This window comes from Mytilus edulis, chromosome 3 (assembly GCF_963676685.1).
Source record: "Mytilus edulis chromosome 3, xbMytEdul2.2, whole genome shotgun sequence".
NCBI lineage: Eukaryota > Metazoa > Mollusca > Bivalvia > Mytilida > Mytilidae > Mytilus > Mytilus edulis.
The window spans coordinates 49,724,803-49,745,273 of NC_092346.1; the positions used below are offsets into that span (position 1 = coordinate 49,724,803).

The 20,471-nt window shown below is 32.2% G+C and overlaps 1 protein-coding gene across 1 annotated transcript; it reads left to right on the forward strand.

Moving 5' to 3' along the window:
* Positions 1–225: 225 nt before the first annotated feature.
* LOC139516711 (heterogeneous nuclear ribonucleoproteins A2/B1-like) lies at positions 226–11,407 on the forward strand. Its single transcript, XM_071306970.1, has 2 exons — positions 226–704; positions 11,223–11,407. Exon 1 carries the CDS (start codon positions 256–258, stop codon positions 676–678), a length of 423 nt encoding a protein of 140 aa, XP_071163071.1. The 5' UTR covers positions 226–255; the 3' UTR covers positions 679–704; positions 11,223–11,407.
* The last annotated feature ends 9,064 nt before the right edge of the window (positions 11,408–20,471 follow it).

Below are 20,471 nucleotides of genomic sequence, written 5' to 3' on the forward strand. Positions count from 1 at the left end.
AAAAAGTTGGGCTTTTTGTTTACATTTTCATAAATGCAACCGTTATAATTGTAAGCTGCAGTATAAAAACAATATTTTCTCAATGTCAGAAAAATATCAACGTTTTTGCATTCAATTTTGAACTGTTGAAGTGATTAATTAACCTCGCATTCCCTAATTTCTGCGCCTCATACAAAAAGCTGACAGATTTTCTGACATTGACCTCTTATTGTATATATATCAGATTAAAATAAAATAACACTAGTGGTTAGCTCAATGCAGGTCAGGATGAATATACTTTTATTTTCCTGTGTTCTGTGTTTGCTTTTAGCAACAACAGATGGACAGTTTGGCTTGTTAGGTGGGGCATTAGGAGGGGCAGGTGCTGCAGGTGCCGCAGCTGGTGCGAACTTAGGAAACCTAGCACGTGCAGCAGTAGGGGTTGGCTTACTCGGCAGTTTGTTTAATGGAGGAGGAGGAGGCGGCAATTTTGGTGGTAATTTTGGTGGTGGAGGAGGAGGAGATTCTTTCGAACGAGTGAACCTTATAATACCAGATGATGACGATGACTTTGATGGAGGCTTTGATGAATTTGGTGGAGGCTTTGATAACTTTGGTGGTGGAGGTTTTGATAACTTTGGTGATGGAGGCTTTGATAACTTTGGAGGAGACTTTGGTGGACAAGATGATTTTTTTTAACGGACCATGTTTTCTAAGCACTATCAGTATGTATAACTTTTGTTTTGTTTTTTCACAACACTGTGTCAATTTCACTACTGGTAAACTATCAGTCCCCGAGGGTATCGTCAGTTCTATAGGTGGTACACCGGTACTGACATGATTTTATAACAAACTTTTCAAAAATGGTTTATGAAAAAAGAAATTCGGGAAAATTAACTTAGATAAAACTATAGCTATTATTTTGAGGTCTCTTTTGGGCATATAGACCTTTAACTATTTTTATTCTTATTCATCATTGGCTTTTACATATTAGTATTTTGGTTTGAGAATTTCTGATGAAGGTTAAATCCAGGAAAGAGCATCGGACGCATTTGATTTTTATAGTGGTGTGTCATTTTTACTGTCCCCCCCCCTTTTTTTTTTTTAACACAGACACCTTTCGGTTTATCAACATCTGATCCGCTGAAATAGTTTTGAATAATTCAAAATTTTGACAAAATTTATTGTCCGTTTTTTTCAAATTTAAACAATCAAATTCATTTAATATTTATAACCAATCATGCTTTTAATCCAAAACAATGTATGTAAAATTCAAATCAAACAGTTAGTCCTGACAACATCCATGTTCTTTTTCCCCACATCAGAAATAACAAGGAAGTCTTGTAACTCTCAGAAGATGATTCTGCAGATATTACTGCAGCATTTGATCTTAGCCTCATTTCGTATATATTTGATCTTAGCCTCATTTCGTATATGTTGAATAGTAATGTTGCAAAACATTTTTGCAATTCAAAATCATTATGGTTATTCCGAAGAAACAAAAATCGAAATTTTCACCTGAATCACGATATCGGAGACATTTACGATTGTTCTTTGTTTTGTAACCTCTACAGTTAATATACATGTATATACAATTAATCTAAGGAAGCCAGTTTTCTGTCTTTAATACTCGTAATTAAATCACTAAACTTCATGCAGCATGATTAGATACTATCTTGAATAGTTTTTGAACACGAATGAGATGAATCCTAAAACAATTGTCATTTTCAGATGTGATGTGTTGCCTCTTCAACATTTCCTTATTTCTTTTTTGGTTAAAATCTTGAGTCTGTCAATGTTATATATTGTTCTTATGTAATTAGTAATAAATTATTAAATGACGATTAAATTGGTACATGTATCAACTTTTTTGTTTTTCAAAAACTTGAACTAGCATAGCAATAAAAATACTTAGACCAATTCATTTCAACATTTTATGTATGTTGTCATTAGAATTGCCTTAAATTACGTTACGTATATTTATTTACAATACAGCGTTATTATGTCTTAAAAATGTAAACATTAAAATGAAATTATATAATTATGGAAATGTATCCATATTGAGTAAACTATAAAACAGAAGATTGAAGTAGTCAAATAACTTACTGGTTTCATGTTATATACAATTTACGTAATTAAAGGCAACAGTAGTATACGGCTTTTAAAAAGTCAAAATGTAAGACATTTCCTCTGTATTCCCATGAAAAATTGGTCAGGTCACAGTTGCTAGGCTATATGTATATAATCCTATATTTTTAAGAATTGCGATAATCTTACAATAATCATATTCTTCACTAATCAAGAATTGGGGTATTATTTGGCAGAATACGGTATAAAATATTTTTATTTTTTTTTATTTGGTAGTATTGGAAATATGATTATTCTTAATATTTTTAAGAATAAATTTCCAGAGATTAATTTTACAAAAAATGACTGTATCCAACACTAACCTTACTAGACCAGAAATTAATTCGGATACATTTTGCGTTAATTCACAAAAGTTGAGTTGTTATAATTTTTTCATAATTTTACCATTATTTAATTTTCAAACCTACATGGTTGAACACACGTCGTTATCGTCGGATTTTAATGTCCCCATGAAGACTGAGCCCTCCCGAGCCGTATTATGAGTTCTATCGCTTGTACATAAAAAAATCAACACTGAGAAATATAGGTATAGTTAGTTCGATCATACTATATATTTACTTTTCACAACTTCTCTTAAATTTATACCAAACCGATACAACATTTTATGTGTAAGTATATAAGCTTGTGCATTATGTTTAAGGACTATTGAGGTATTTTTTTGCTAAAAACCAAAACTGAAAACAGTTGTTGGAAATTTGTGAGCCTTTGACTAACTAGAAAATTAACAATATTCACTGATGGTAGGCGGATGGTCGTTACGTAAAGTTATGGTTGGCCGAAAATGGGAGACAACTCTAGAGATAAGTTTTTCTTTTCCCATTTTCGTGTAGTAAAAGGTTCATTTGAGCCAAACCGGTTGTCTCATACATACTAATCGTGAGTGCGTTGATATTAAAATAAAATTTGATACATAGCACATTCGATTTTTCGTAAAATAGTCATTAATTAAAACATGCGAGCATGATGGTCGTAACTTAAATGTGTGATGATCATAACGTCAACTATAGTAATTTGGATGATGGTCGTTACCGACGCAAGATGGTAGTAACTTTTAAAAGATGACCGTAGCTCGAGTATCTAGACGAACTTTTGTCAATGTATTTTAAAAGTACTGTGCACATAACCAAGTACACTATTGCTACTCTTATTATGATATGCAGAAATTAAGCTAAAGAATGATAAAACAAACACAGTTCTGATGATTCCAAACGCCCATCATTTAGGAGTAACAATGATAACTGATCAACTCGCAGTAAGCCAAATAGTATGTTAGGGTTGAGTATGTATATACGTTCTACCATATGTTTAGGCATACAATGGTTCAATACACGTGTGTTCCCTCTTTTTTAATTTATTTAAGACTTAATTTTTATTATCTTCAATCATGTCGGCAGATGAAATTGTTGAGCGTACAATTTTTAACAATCATCCTTAACTTTTAATCAACTATTTTAGCTATCATAAATCATTGCCCCTCAAATATTCGGTTTTTGTATGTTCCTGATGGAGGTAAAATCAGATGTGCGCTTTGGAGTCATTCAGTTTTTAACATGTTGTTTTTGTTTTTATCGAATGCTAACGATCATATATTTCATTACATCATTGATATTAGTTCTAAGTATTGGCACGGAAGCAATACAGAATCCATGGTGTCACAAAAAATGTTGTGTTAGCCTCGAAAGTAGGATGTTGTTGATATAAATTTTAAACTGCTACCCGCTATACACGCTGCATTTAAGAGTAAGATCAAATATTAGTAGCTTGTAGCCAGGATAATTTTACAAGGTATATCTTAATGTACCGCGGTAACTATCAAACACATATGGAGGTTGGAAATAATGTTAATGTTATATGGTTATATTTTATGAATTATTCAGCTTGTACAATACAATCACACTGAGTTGAAGCATAAATTTCTACCTTCTAATATCATCCTGGCTCCAAGCTACTCATACATGTATTTGATTTAGTTTTTAAATTCAATGTGTATAGAGGATATCAATGTAGAAAGATATCAACAACCTTCTACATTAGAGGCTAACACAACGTTAAAAAAAAAAACTTTGATCAAAATTAAAAAAAAAACTAAAATTTGATTTTTTTTAAATTTTAATTGATAGTTAGTGTAACTCGGACCGAGATTGAATTATTAAATGTTGTATGTCACAGACTTTTCAAACCGATCAGCATTGGATAAGAAGAAAAGAACAAACGATCCTTTCCAAAACGTTCCTACACCAACAAAGGTCTCGGTGCCATCAACTTCGGCATTATCCCTCATCATAAATCAGTTCACTGGTAAATACATCTCTATTTGAACGATCAGTCTCATTTCGTTTACCTTTACTAAACCAATTCATACTAATATTTTCAATTACAAACACGTATTGCAGGATCTGAATATTGACGATGGCACGTGTGCGAGTGCTGGTTTCCTATTCATATATAACACAACTGGTCACATAATTACTGTCGAAATTACAATCGTCAATAACACTTCTAGGCGAAATCTGGTATCCAATTTTCACCTTGCAATGGTATTAAAACATTTGACTTTTCTGCCCTTTACACAAGCATTCTTTTCTCCAAATAAAAACAAGAAATTAAAAATAAAGTTGTCTTGCTTTGTCTAATTAAAAAGAATGTCCAACGTAGATACAAGTGTTTTGTCGTTGGGAGGAAAGAATTGTACATCGTAAAAAAATCACTCTGATTCAAACATTTTTTTTCTGAAACGGACAATATCAAGAGGCTTGATTTCTTTATTAACAAAATACTTTTTATGTTTTGGGGACGTGTTTTCAACAAACAATCGGCATTCCCAGGAGAACTGGGAAACAATAGTTTTTACTGTGCTCCTCTTCTTGCCGAACTTATCCTTTATTCACATGATGATGAATGCATACAGAAGTTTCTTATGAAGAATGAAAAGAAGCTTGAATTAATATTAAACTTCTTTTTCGGCTATGTAGATGATGCCTCACTAAATAACTCAATTTTTGGTGACCGGATGAACGCATCTATCCCAAATAACTTTCTATAAAGGAATCAACAGGTACAGTTTACTCTGCATTATATCTTGACTTTCATCTTAAATTACAATAGGGTCGGTTGAGTACAGCCCCTGACGACTAAACAGATGATTTCATATTCCAAATTGAAAAAAATCTATTCTATGTAGCAACATTCCAGTAGCACCTGCATATACAGTATACTGTAAACCAACTTATTTTCGCGGATACTTTATTTCGCGTTTGACCCTCTCTGGACCACTTCGCGGCTATTCAATTTCGCAATTTTCTGACTTACTTGATGAAGTTTAATGAATGATTCAAGTTTTATATATTCGCGACAATTTATATTCGCGTAATTTTTCTTCTCGCGAACGTCGCAAAATAATTGGTTTACAATATATTTTCCAGTTAATACGACATCCCAGGGCGTGAATTTCCAATCGTGATTTCCTTGATAGAGGGTTGTTGTTCACAAGGAAGGTTTAAAACCAATAGTTCCAAGTAGTTAAATTGAAATCAGCCATTCAAATATTTACGGACTCCAGCATGACTTGATTGACCATTATGGAATAGTTCTTTCTCAGATGGCGACGGGTATGTTTCAATTGTCGTAACCACTATCCCGCCTTGTTTCCCCCCGAATATAACCTATCAAATTAGACTTATAACGGTATTTGTACTTACACCAGCAACAGGTATCGTAGGTGAATCAGGATCTGCTTACTCTTCCGGATCATCCCCGGTTTTATGTGGTGTTTGCTCGGCATATAGTTTTCTATGTTGTGTTTGTTGACTGTTGTTTGTCTTTTAGCCCCCCCCCCCCCCTTTTTGCCATAGCGTTGTTCTTTATGAGTTTTATGAGTTTGACTATCCCTTTGGTTTCTTTCGTCTCTCTTTTAAGACAATTGTGCTCTGTCAGCAGATGTTCAAACAAAAGCTTTTCCCGAGTTCCATAGTATTTTTTAAGTCTAAATATTGCATTAGTAGAATTACTTTGTTTTCTATCATATTTGTTTTTCGTATATTGTATTGTATAAATTAGGCCATTACTTTTCTTGTTCAAATTGTTTCACAATAATCACAACTGTTTATATAGTATGAGTTTTTTTCTCATTGTTAAAGGACATACTATAATTGCTTTTATCTTCGTCAATTAAAATCTGTTTAATAGTTGTCTCAATGGCAATCGTACAACATAGCCTTATTTCTATAAAGATGTGTCATTAACACATAATCCTCCAAATAACGAACACCATTTAGATATTACATACGACAACAAATGACATTGTTTCCCAAATTGGGATAGGCAGGTGGAAATTAGGCTAGCTGTATCATTTACCCATGTAACACGTACAAAAAAAGAACAAACTATAAAAAAAAAAGTGCATACGCTTAAATATCTCGCCTGCTTCACTGATATCATGGTTGAATATATACCATAAAACAAATACAGTTAAACTATTGCTTATAGTATCTGAGAAACAGACCACTATGACGAAAATTGAACAGATGAAACCTTTCTTTCTTAAAACTGTTGTCAAGGTTAAATGTTCACCTAACAATCATTCCATGCACTAAATATAGTTGACCTATTATTTAGAGTATCTACTGACACATTCATGGCAACTGAACATTGACCAATGAAACATTGAAATGATGTCAATGTCAGATGAAATCTGAAAAATAGACATGTGAACCTTACAATCATTCCTTAATATACTGTCACTATTGCTTATAGTATCTGAGAAATTGACCAAACCGATAAATATAAACTTGCTCAATGAACCATGAAAATGATCAAGCTCAGATAAAACCTGCCAGACTGACATTTAAACCCTACTATCATGCATTCAATCAAATACAGCTGATATATTCCTGATAGTATCTGAGAAACAGACAAAACCACAAAAACCATCTGACCATGAAAATGGATCAATGTCAGATGAAACATGACAAAACATAAGTCAGTCAAGATGTAAGCAAGTTGTCACTAGTGTTCTCTTTGCACAAACTCCTCTTTTTCTAAAAAGAATCTGTTTAGCTGATAACAAGAAATATACAATGCAACTATAAGTGAAATATTCCGCATGGACCATAGTTCAACTGTCATTAATATATTTGTAAGACGATCATTTATTTATAATGAAAAACATAGAATACGTCATGAAACACATACATGGGGTAACAGACTGGGCTTTTTCGTACATCGGTTGTATATGATAAAAAGAATGATACATATCGTTTTTCATAACGGCCCGGGTATCATCCTCGGCCCATATCAGACCAAGACTAACGATATGGAAAAGGCCAGGTATGTACACAATATCAAAACTCATACATGTCAATGCAATCCCGCTGCAATTGTTTGCAATTGTTTTCATCTGTCCTATAAAGATTAGACCGTTGTTTTTCCCGTTTGAATGGTTTACACTAGTAATTTTTTTAACCCTTTATAGCTTGTTGTTCGGTGTGAGCCAATGCTCCGTGTTGAAGGCCGTACCTTGGCCTATAATGGTTTACTTTTAAAAATTGTTACTTGGATGGAGAGTTGTCTTCCTTTCATGAATGTGACCTACCGAATTAGACTATTTACCGGATTTGTAATCACATAAGCAACACGGCGGGTGCCACATGTGGAGCAGGATCTGCTTACCCTCCCGGAGCACCTGAGATCACCCCTAGTTTTTGGTGGGGTTCGTGTTGTTTATTCTTTAGTTTTCTATGTTGTGTCATGTGTACTATTGTTTTTCTGTTTGACATTTTCATTTTTAGCCATGGTGTTGTCAGTTTGTTTTAGATTTATGAGTTTGACTGTCCCTTTGGTATCTTTCGTCCCTCTTTTTTTTTTGTCTCATTGGCACTCATACCAAATTTCCTTATATCTATATCTGCATAATAAATATGCTTGTTAATCAATATTTCTTTCTAGAATACTTTCTGGAAATCTTGAATAGGTATACTTTGTAGCGCATTAATCCACAAGTTTTAATGCAAAATGATGGAAAAGTTAATGATGGCTTAAAAAGATTTAAATTCTTTTCTCTTTCACCAAACCTTTCTTTTCTGCAAAGATGTTAGTTTGAAGCATTCGTCCATTCAACTATGAGATTGTTTTGAAATAATTTCTGCATTCTTTCGAGAGAAAAAATGAATTGTTTCACCGCAATTATCAAAAATATGTCTTTTGACTGACATAAACTTCAAAACTCTTTTTATTCATATTTAAAAAAATAATTCATAGCCCTGTCTTAGCAATTTTTGAGAAAGCAGTATTCCTCGTTCAACAAAATCAACGTACTTTGAGCTAGCTCTAGAGTAACGTATCATTTGAGACACATATACTCCATATGCTGGTGCCGCTGGGATGTTGCTACACAGAAATGTTGACTATAGGAAATTTAAAATCATTGCGTTTGTCATAAAATTTGGTATTCAACCTACCATCAGTAGTCATTTCGAGAAAAAGGTCTAAATATGAAGCAGATTATAGTTCAGTTGGATATATTGAATGTAAGTGACCATTAATCTATTATTATTAAGAGACAGTACATCATCAATATACCGAAAGGTGAAATTAAAAGACTGGGCTAATTTCTTTTCTCCTTTCTGTACAAGCCCTTGGATAAATTCTGCTTCATAGGATTATAAAAACAAATCTGCAAGTAAAGGAGCGCAATTAGTACCCATTGGGATTCCAATAGTCTGTTGGAAAACCAAACCTCCAAATTCAACAAATATGTTGTCAATTGAAAAGTCCAGCATGGCAGTGATATCCTCGTCGGTATATTTTCCCTTGACTCTGTATGATTTTTCACAAAGGAAGCTGAATTCCAGTCCAAAACTAGATATTTAAAACGTCTAGTGCCCTTTTTGTTAAAGAAACATAAGCTGACGAGTTCTTTCAGTCGAGCTTTAAGTTTAGTATGTGGAATAGTGGTATAAAGAGTTGCAAACTCAAAGGTGTTAATGTTGGTACAATGTTTTAATGATTGAGATTGTAAATTCACCAATAACTCTTTAGAATTTTTCAGTATCAACATCTGATTAACACCACTTCTTGAATATGTCGTTTCGGAATATTTCTGAAGTCCTTCTTTGACTGCAGTGAGTATGGTAGTAAGAACTTTAGAAAGGGGTTTAGTGGAACACTTGGAAGAACCTGCAATATACCTTTCCTTATAAGGATTCTTGTGAAGCTAAGGAATCCAATATAAGGATGGAAGATCCTGGTCTTCATCCTTTGGATTAAAAACAAAGGAGATTAGAACCGATTTGGGGTTTTCCAGGATCTCCTGCTTCGTAAGCGTACTTAGTGTATATGTAGGATTTCCAAGTGTGTTATTTATCCCCAGTTCCTTAATCAGGCAGTCAATGTAGTGTTTCTTGCAAACAAAAACAATATTGTTTGAGGCCCGAAGTGAGAGGTTTAGCGCTATAAAACCAGGTTTAATCCTTCATTTTCTACATTTGAAAATGTCTGTACCAAGCCAGGAATATGACAGTTCTTGTTCAATCGTTTTTGATGGGTTTTGTCATTTGATTTTGCCATGTGATTATGGACTTTTCGATTGGATTTTCCTCTGAGTTCAGTCTTTTTGTGATTTTACTTCTGACCACGACTGGTTAAAGATCATGATACAAGAATTCACAATATATTTTTAATTATGTTTATTCCTTGACCGAAGAAAAAAACGAAATTAATAATACAACTTACAAGTGAAAGTAAGTTTAAAGTCATATGAAACGAGTGAAAAATAATGGTTTATCCAATTCTTGAACCAATGCATGTATATATCATTAACTTAGTCTTCTGTGCACGATTTTATCATTTATTACGCAAATGTATCGTATAATCGTGTTTTTCTCTCCATTTGTTAAGATGTGAAATTATGGCATCTCATTACTTGCCGTGTTTTGAAGCCGAAGTTAACCGATTGTCACTTTATAGTAAACAACAAATAAGCATGGATATTGAGCACGTGTTTAACATGTACAATCAGATAATAGTTTATTTCAGTGACAGGTCTAACGTGTATTGCGATCTCCGGAATTTTTTTTTTACGAAAAGGTTCACGCTAAGGTCACTCTGTATACGAAAAATATGTCGGCGAATTGCTACCTGGAAGCATGCATTTGAAAATAAAGTCAACTTCTCCGAAATGTGGACAAATTAAAGAATGTTCTTCAGAAAAAAGTATATGTACATAAGTTTAAGAATGAAAACCATCCATTTTATCATAAAAAAAACGTATGCATAATTTTTTTTAATTTGAGGTTTCATATTACTTTAATGTGCACGCCATTTAAGCTATTTGTAAATGCAGATACAAATTGTTGTTGTTTATGCACTTATACTGTCGTTTAAAACAACGATATTCCATATCACAATATTGGGTATACCATCATCGTTTCCGGAACACAATTATTAATACGCGAATATCTTCTCATTTTCTTAGCAAGACGTCGGAAATCAAACTTGGGGAAACCTATGTTAAGACTAAAATTTAAACAAAGTGTTTCGCAATGCGAGCACGACGAGGTCAAGCGATGTCGCTCTGAAAGATAAGTCTTTCGGCCAAGACATGACCTTAACCATTTAGGGATTTAATGATATTGGTACTATTGACAAACCTTTCATGCCTCACATTAAATTTAAGTCGTTTTATTGGTCGAAGAGGCTAGGGACAAAACTTTGCAATGTTGCATAACAGTACTCATATTATAGTCATAAATCAGAAACACGAAAACTGACGAAAACATATTTTTAAAATTATAAACAAAAAATATTAACCAGTTTGTTAACAATCAAATTCGATTAAACCGTGGAAGTATTATATTGTCGATATAATACTTCCATGATTAAAAAAATATACCTGTATCTTTCAGTTTAGACACTTATTTTTACAATTTTACTTTTAAAGAAATACTTGCTTTTTTAAATTTTTGTCAAAGAGTGTATATCGATAATTGTATCAATGATTCCAGAGACAATTATTTGAACAGATTCGTCGTTTCAACCTAAATTTTGTTGAAGTCTTATATACAATCTGAATAAAAACCTTTATTATTGTTCTTTTTCAGATAGACCTTGTTGACAACTATAAATGCCATGAGAAAACACTGAATAACTACCATGAATAAAGTTATTGTTAAAAGTAGTGTTTAAAAAAACATTACCATTCAGATCAATTTACATACTCATAAGCGCAACGAAAATGCCACAAGTTCAATCATTCAAAATATATAACACTCGAACGGATAACGATTGTTTTGTTTTGAGTTATTAATTATTACCCTGTAACAATATTTATATGCGTATCAGACTTTTTAAACGCAATAAATCATTTTATTTGTAGAATTCATAAAGCATTACAAAAAGTACTAGTTGTAATAAACTTTAGTATTACTGAGTTAAGTTTCAGTTATATATCTCAGGCAGACAGCAGATAATTGTAAAATAAGTAAATCTATCAAGAATAAATAATGCGTCGTCTGTATATTAAGACTACATTCACTCTGTATCATCTATCGAAATACCCTTCATATCATTACTAATGCTGACTAGACTGTTGAAGGGGCATTATCTGTCAAATCCATGTTCCACGATTTGACTTAAGTTCTCTCATTAGAGTTATAACATACTTAAACGTAAATCAAAATTATAAAAAGTCTGAAATAAACAATTTACAATTCATGGACTCGATAATATGTTACATCATTTCCGAAGACTACCGGCGGTCATATAACTCGATTTAAACATAAATATCGAGACAAAAAAATACCCTTATTTCACTTTCAATGTTGAAATTCTTTTCCTTTTAATAACTGAACACTACTAAACCATGCGTAATCCATCTCTAGTTAAGTGGTGAAATTAAAAGTCAAATGACTACGGATTCAGTGAGGTCGAATTATTCACTCGCAAGTGAATAATTCATCATCGATATTTTTTAGCTCATTTTGACAAAATTAAATCAAACTGGCTGCTTTAGGCAAATTAATATCTCTATTTCCCTTTCATTGAAGGAATTACTGGGTTTTTTTCCTGTCTATGAAGAAATAACATAAAAAAGTGGTGTACACTGAATAACCCGCGTAGCGTATTATTTAAAAGTGCAACACATTTTTATGTTATTTCAATAGACAGTCAATATTTATATTTTACTTCTAAATTCCATTTTAAGCAGGAGTAAATCATGAAAACAACGTTGATGACGTCATGGTCAAATGACAAAATCATGTCTATGAGATGATTGGCAAAACACTATCAGCCAACCAGAAGACGCGTTACATCGAAATTTAATTATTTATGATTGAACCAACAAAAAATCATATTTTTTTTATATCTCGTAGCTAATGTCCCTTCAAAGAAATATTATTAATTGTTGATTGTTTTTTGAAAAAATTATGACGGAATCTTCTAAATTGAAACGTTTCAAAGAGAGAAAAATTGACAATTAAACAGAATCAAAGGCCTTTTCGTGATCCATCAAGAGAAGCATACATCAGGGATGTCATTTTACTTTGCAAAGTATCATACTTCAAATATATTTCATATAAAAAGGTAAAATGTATAAAACTGCTGTAAACTTGTATAAAAGTATACAATCTTGTAAGGGATTTTCAGATTTCTAATGATGAATGTTAGAGTACGACCAGCGAAAAATGTATTCCCTACACTTTTTCGCTATATGTAAATAATTTAGAAGAATTTCTAGACGACAAAAAAGTAGATGAATTGAAAACTCGTTTAGATGAATTAAAAACTGAACTTAATAATTATCTTAAACTTTTTGTAATAGTGTACGCAGATGGTAATTTTATTGCCAGAGTCGCAAACAGACTCGCATAAACAAATTGACGCTGTAGCTGATTACTATTTATTGTTGAAATTAAAAGTGAATATATATATTTATACATAAAAGTAATATTGCTATTTTCTCTGAAGGTAAGTTATCTTATAACATTGGGTTTAAACATTGTAACATTGGGTTTCAACATAGTAGCATTTGGTTTACATATTGTTACATATCTATATGTTTTATAGTGATTTAGATGATAACACAATGTTAACTGTTGCCTTTTTACCTATTATATCTGCTTGTTTTGTTCACACATCGTTGTCGATATAATGGAATTTTATGCAACTGTTATACAAGTAAGAAGTTTAGCTAGCTATAAAACCAGGTTTAATCTACCATTTTCTACATAAAAAATGTCTGTACCAATTCAAGAATATGACAGTTGTTATTCATTCGTTTGATGTGTTTTATCTTTTGAACTTGGCATTTGATTAGGGACTCTCCGTTTTGAATTTTCGTCGGATTTCTGTATTTTTGTGATTTTACTTTTTATTTTACTAGAAATTGTTAATGCCTTTACATGCCTGATGGTCTTTATCTTTAAAACAGGATTTTTTTTTAATAGCACAACAAATCAAAGCAATACGTGGTATGACGTTATTAAAAAAAGAGGAAGATTGCTTGGACTTTTTGTTGAATGCTATATTAACTGTACTGCCTTCACACAGACACTTCTCAGGAAGAATAAAGCAATATCCTTTTACTTTACTATCTGCTATATATATGATGTTCTCTCACTAAATAATTCAAAATTTGGTGACTATGTTGAACGCATCTATCCTATCGAGTTAAAGATAAAGGATACAACAGACACAGCTAAGTCTGCCTCATATCTTGGCATTATCTAGAACTAAACATTTTACAGATGATAGCGGATATGACTTACATCTAGAAACTGAAAATAAGGGTCGATTGAAAACAAAACTTTACGACAAAAAAGATGATTTCAGCTTCCAAATTGTGAACTTTCCATTTCTATGTAGCAACATTCCAGCAACGTCTGCATACGGATATATATCTCTCAATTGATACTATACCGGGCTGGTATTTCCAATCATAATTTCATTGATAGAGGGTTGCTGCTCACTAAAAAGTTATTAAACCAAGAGTTCCAAATGGTTAGTTGAAATTAACCCTTCGTTGCGTTGTCATTTTATTTACGATCTATGAGTGTGACTGTCCCTCTGGTGTCTTTATCCCCTCTTTTAAATTATTTGACAAGATTATAACACCGTGTCATACCACATCTTTTTTTATTTATTGTTTATTTTGTTTCTGTTGTTTCGTTGTCGAAATGTACTTAATTGTATTGTTTAAACGCGTAATTCTCTGTCCCGAACGTTGTTGCATTTATTTGTTCTGTATTCCTGTCATGTAATGGTGTCATTTTAGTAATATTTTAAACATTGCCATAAAAGTGCGAGGTTTGCCTAGCAATAAAACCAGGTTCAACCCTTTATGTTTTCTTAAAAAGTCCTGTACCTAGTCAGGAAATGGCCATTGTTATATTATAGTTCGTTTCTGTGTGTGTTGCATGTCATTGTTGTGTTTCTGTTGTGTCGTTGTTCTCCTCTGATATTTGATGTGTTACCCTCAGTTTAAGTTTGTAACCCGGATTTGTTTTTTTTCTTTATCGATTTATGAATTCGAACAGCGGTTTACTACTGTTGCCTTTATTTATTTATATATTTCCAAAAAATTCTGAAATTTTATTATTTTTCATCCTTTTCAATGACAAATATTAAATTATCATGGTTCTTTTCGTATCTTTTCATTCAAGTGAAATTTAATGATGTTTCCTTGGTAAGTTTATTTCTTATAAACATTCTTGTCCTCCGTAAAGCTTATCATAAATATTTTTGATTTATTAAATAATTTTTTCTGATTTTTTATTTCAGTATTTTCATTTAACAAGTGTATAAAAGTTGTATTTACAATATTTGGGGGAAAGGGGTATCCTGTATTTGTTTCATTCACAAGGTCAAATCCTAAAAGAATTTAAAACCTTCTATTTGGAACATCAAAGCCTGTAACAAAAAATTCACAAACATTATCAAAAATTGAATAGTAAGAAGTTCAATATATTTGTTCCTTAAGTTTTTGATAAAACTTTGTTCATCTGTCTCATTCAGTCCATGAGGTTCAAGAGTGCATAGCTGATACATCTAAAATTTCTCTCTTTGTTTTATACTTTGGGTGTCCTTATTCACTTCTATTATTTGAAAGGTGATATTTTCAAAATATGCCCTGTTCTTAAGATGTGTCCGTGATTGGGCAGTTTCTTCCTTTCATATAAAACGACCGGTGATTATTAAGTCTGGTGTTGAATTTAGTTTCTGGTTCGCCAACATATTGCAGTTTGCTAGATCCACTAGTAAGAATTTAAATCCTATTTTCCGTTTACAGAGATGTTAAATCGCTGCTTTGATACTGTGCTGGTGAAAGAGTTTTCACTGTTGGTGACTTTACAGCACTTACAATTGATTCTTCCGAATTGTTTGTAAAACCTGATTTCAGAGCTCTCTTGTTTGTTTGACTTTATGGTCTGTAATAAGCAATAACAGGCGGAACGTAAAGAAGCATTATTTTAGGGAAGCGTCATTTCGATCTTTCGATCTTTATCTTAGGCTTTACCGAAAGCTTCTGTTATTATTTTGTTTTTGTATCCTCTTGATTTAAGTTGTTTTATGAGTTGTCCCATACGGTAGTAAAGTTTGAATTTCTAGGAGAAAATTCTCTTTATTCTGATGGTTTGACTGTAAGGAATGCTCCTGGCGCACATTTTCGGCTGAACATTTGAACATCTACAAAACTTTTTGATCATTGTAACAAGTTCAATCCCTCAGGAAAATTAACATCTGCACTTTCAAGCGAGAAAATTGTGTTTCTCGACACCACCACATTTCTAAATAACGGGGTCACTTGTTCTCTCACAAAGCAAACCAGTTTCTCTCTCCAAAAAGTTACATATGGAATGTTTTTGCTTCCTAATCTTGAAGAAGAAACTTCATATTGTCACATGTGCGTTAATCAAACTTTACATTTTGACCACAGCTCTTGACAATTTCGGCATGACCAAAAAAATAAGATGAAACAAGTATAGTTTCGTTTTAAAACTGTGGCAATACCATAATTTGCATACTTTTTTCATTTGCCAGTATATTTTCATATGCCAGTAGATTAATATATGTGAATATATGATAATTCACAAAAAAGATAAAAATAATGAAAAGAAATACCTCAATATTTTTTTCAAATAGGTAAAACGGAGGATTGTAACGGTTTAACATATTTTAATCGCTCGATGATTGGAACATCATGTGTAGTTTTCTAGAATAAAGTTACCTTTTATACAATCGGAAATTCCTTCAATTATAAAACTTTCTTCGCTAGCAGTAAAACCAGGTTCAATCCACCAATACCTTTACCATTCCGGTATATAACAGTTGTTATCCATTCGTTTGATGTGCTTGAGCTTTTGATTTTGCCATTTGATTAGGGACTCTCCGTTTTGATTTTTCCTCGGAGTATTTTTGTGATTTGACTTTTTTCTGCGCCACGAAAACTCAAGTAAAATTTATAATGTTCTCATGTAATAGCACACCCGCCCCTAGGTTCAATTTGTAATGAATATAATCAGTCAAACTCAGGAATAATGAAATATAAAAGTACGTTTAATCCATTTATTAAGTTTGGCAATTAAACATCACGACTTAAAGTTTATTTATGCCTGTATCAATCAAGGGTGCAGAGAAGCAAGTGATCGATTTTTGACATGCTTGTCTTTACTATTACATTACCATATATAAACGAAACATTTCTTATGATTTCATCACATTAGCTCAGTACACAACAAAATGCGTATACTTCTCTTTTCTTGTGTTCTTTGTTTGCTATTAACCATAACTAATGGACAACTAGGGGGCCTACTTCGGGCAGGAATAGGGTTATCTTTACTTGACAGTTTCTTTGGGGGAGGTGGAGGAGGAGGCGGCGGCGGCTTTTTTAATGGAGGTGGAGGACGAGAAGATACATTTGAACGAGTAAATCTAATAATTCCAGATGATTCAGAAAGATTTCCCGACTTTGATAGAGGATTTTCAAACTTTGATCAACAAACTGGATTCAATAATTTCCGATCTAATAATTTCGGATTCTTCGAAGACGATTTCTTCTAAGCTCTATCAGTTAGTATATATTTTATTGCCTTTATCTAATACTAGCTTAACACACGCATATTTCTCTTTATCAATGCTCTAGTCTGCTTCAGTAGCTCTGAATAATTCTGAAATAAAGTTACATTTTAAGTTTCATTGATTATGGTTATAAAAAGATTACAATTCTTTATAAATTGAACATACGTTTTCATTTTCTAGGTTTTTTTTGTAATTTATTTTTATTTCATCTGAAAACACACCAAGTATTGTGATACATAATTATATAGTTAAGTCATAATACATGTATTGATATTAAATTTTTCAATAACAGTCTAAACTTAAAAAATTAGTTATGCTAATTCTTCTAAATTTTCTACTCGATCATGCACATCATTAGAATACCTGAATATGCATTTTCTAGTTTTCACAGATTATGTTCCAATTACAAATAAATCAAATCTAAATCAAAAATCTTAATAACATTTATTTCTTTTACCACAACAGAAATAAGACCCGTGTTACTGCTAAAAGAGTATACGGAAGAATATTAGCGCCACATGTCACTTTTTGTTTGTTTGTGTCATTTCAGAAACTATTTCGTAAATTTGCAAAAATAATTTGCAGTAATTTTGCAAACATTTTGCGTTTGTATTTTCCGCATGCCAATTTTCAACTTATGTTTAAATTCTTCCAGCTAAATACTAACGTTCGGAAAACAAGTACTGCTAAAATAATCCCTGGTTTTCTGGAAATCTATACTATTGGCGCTTTAATTTTCAAGTTTTTTAATTTTTAATGCAAACTCCTGACAGGTTTCATTTCTGCAAATTTGCTGGTTAGTTGAAGTATACAATTACATCAAAGTTTTACGTTCTTAATTGGAATGGGTAAATTGGTAAAAACCTAATTTCCAAAAGATAAAATGATTTCGATTTTATGCAATTTTATGACTACCAAATAAAAGGATGAAAAAAGGACAAATATAAGATAATTTCATATCATTATTACAAGTCTCTTGTTGTCTCTTTTTATTCCTGATCAAAAATGAAGATTTGGTACACGAACGCTATCCATACTTTCTCCGACTGTTAATGACACTCAATTCATTGGATATTGGATGTGTACTGATTGATATTTTAGTCTTAGATGCATGATGTTTTTATTAGTTGTTATTGGCTTTGAACTTGCTGAAAGTAACTGCGAGTACTCTCAGATCTGTACTTAGTGTCTTTTTTTGTTGTGGGGATGTTTAAGCACCCTGCAACTTCCAGTCTGTGTTTTTGTTTGCTTTGTGTCAATCTGATGCGTTAAGCCCTTTTCAATTGATTTTTTTTTTATTGTTTGTTCTAATGGTGTACTGTTACACTACTGCCCAAGGTTAGGGGAGGGTTGGTGCCTTCAAGCACGTCAAACCTCGCCATATTATTTATGTACCTGTCCCAAGTCATGAGTCTGTTGCTCAGTGGTTGTCGTTTGTTCGTGTATGTCATATTTGTTTTTCAAATACCGTAAATTGTGTAGTTTTTGTTTGTAGTTTTATTTTGGTCTATTTGGCGCCTTCACTGAAAGTGCCAAAATTAAACACACGAAAATAAATTGTTTTGTTTTAAATTATGCCGTTAGTTTTCCAATAAAATTGTTTCATATTTATCATGTCAAGGCCTTTTATAGCCGAATATCTGGTATGAGCTTTTCTCATTAACGACGGCTGTAAAAGAGATGAAAGACTACTCCGTTTTAAAAGTAAATGAATACTGTCAAAGTTGTGAAATATTATGGTGATCTGTGTTTAAGTGTTACTTTTATAACTGAAAAATGATACTTTCGAAAAAAAGAAAAAAAAATCAGATTTATTTAGTCTAAATTTCAACAAAACCATAAATGCATTTGTGATCCCGTATATATTGATCATCTTAGTTGCATATGACGAAACCCTTTGAAAATTTTTGATCCTCAATGCTAAACAACTTTGTACTTTATTTCGCCTTTTAAACCTTTAGATTCGTGCTTAACTAATGAGTCTTTTATTGTAGACGAAATACGAGTCTAGCGTACACAAATTTTAATCCTGGTTTCTATTAAGAGTTTATTATAAGTATCTGTTGTTCGTATTTGTTACTAATTACTCATTTGAGCCGTGCAAACGTGCTGTTTTAATACTGAAACAGAAAATACCTATTAAATAAATGCAACAACCTTTTATGGTAAATTTTTCCATGTGACTTTGAATCTTAGTTTTCACGTAGGTCCTCATAACGGAAAACTTGAAAACTGTATGTCATATTAGTGGCGAAGCACTATTCACTGGGCTGGTGATAACCTCGGGTATTAACTGTTACACAGGCAGCAGTAATTGTACAATAAACTTTCCTCACACTTTTTAGGCTTATGTATTGACTAAAATTTGTTCAAATATGTAAAACATGTAAAAACAGTATATGAAACTATATTAAATTCAACGTTGTTGTACACATCAAATTTGGTTTTATTTTATATTCTCCCCAGGAACAGATTAATTGATTTTACAAAGCACAGTCATGATAAAGTCTATAAGAGCCTTTAGGGCAAACAAATCAACAATTACTCGACCAATACAATTAAACGGACTTTCGTTTACCTTCAATGTCAGATATTGTGAATGTGCCGGGAAGAAAATTTCACTGATTTATTGCTTTCTTCTTTTGATATTTGATTACCAAAAGATTTCTTTTGGATTTTATCGTCAATCGTATACCAATATTCACTGTTTATAAAAAATCTTTGTTTTTTAGGTAAATTTGGACTGCGTTGACAACCATAAACGCCATGAGAAAAAATGGAAAACAACCATGAATAAAGTTATTGTTAAAATGTGATGCAGTGTTTTTTCTATTGATTTTTTCTTCACATTTAAACCAATTTTTACATTCGTAAGTTAAACATGTTTGTGCCCAGAGGAGCATACCAAGGGTTTGAACACATAGGAAATGCCTAAGGAAAGTGTTTTCACACGCAAAACATTATTTTCAGTTCATCAAATTTGTTAACCTTTACATCGAACAAAAGCTGAAATCAATAATCACCAGCACGTTAATTCAAAAGCAGTCAAAAATTGTCTGCCTCACCTATTTTTTTTTTTCAATCGATGAAAATAGAAGCCGTTGTAGGAATGACGCGCTGTCAATAAGATCTTGACAACCAATATACTATCCATATAGCATCCTTACAATCCTCAAAGGTTCACTGGCTGTCAAATTCATGTTCACCTATTTGAGTCAAATTCCAATATTGGCTTCATAACATACTAGAACGAATATCCAAATTAAAATAGT

Excerpts from the sequence above, each read along its gene's own strand:
- LOC139516711 (XM_071306970.1), top strand. The coding sequence starts at position 256 with ATGCAGGTCAGGATGAATATACTTTTATTTTCCTGTGTTCTGTGTTTG.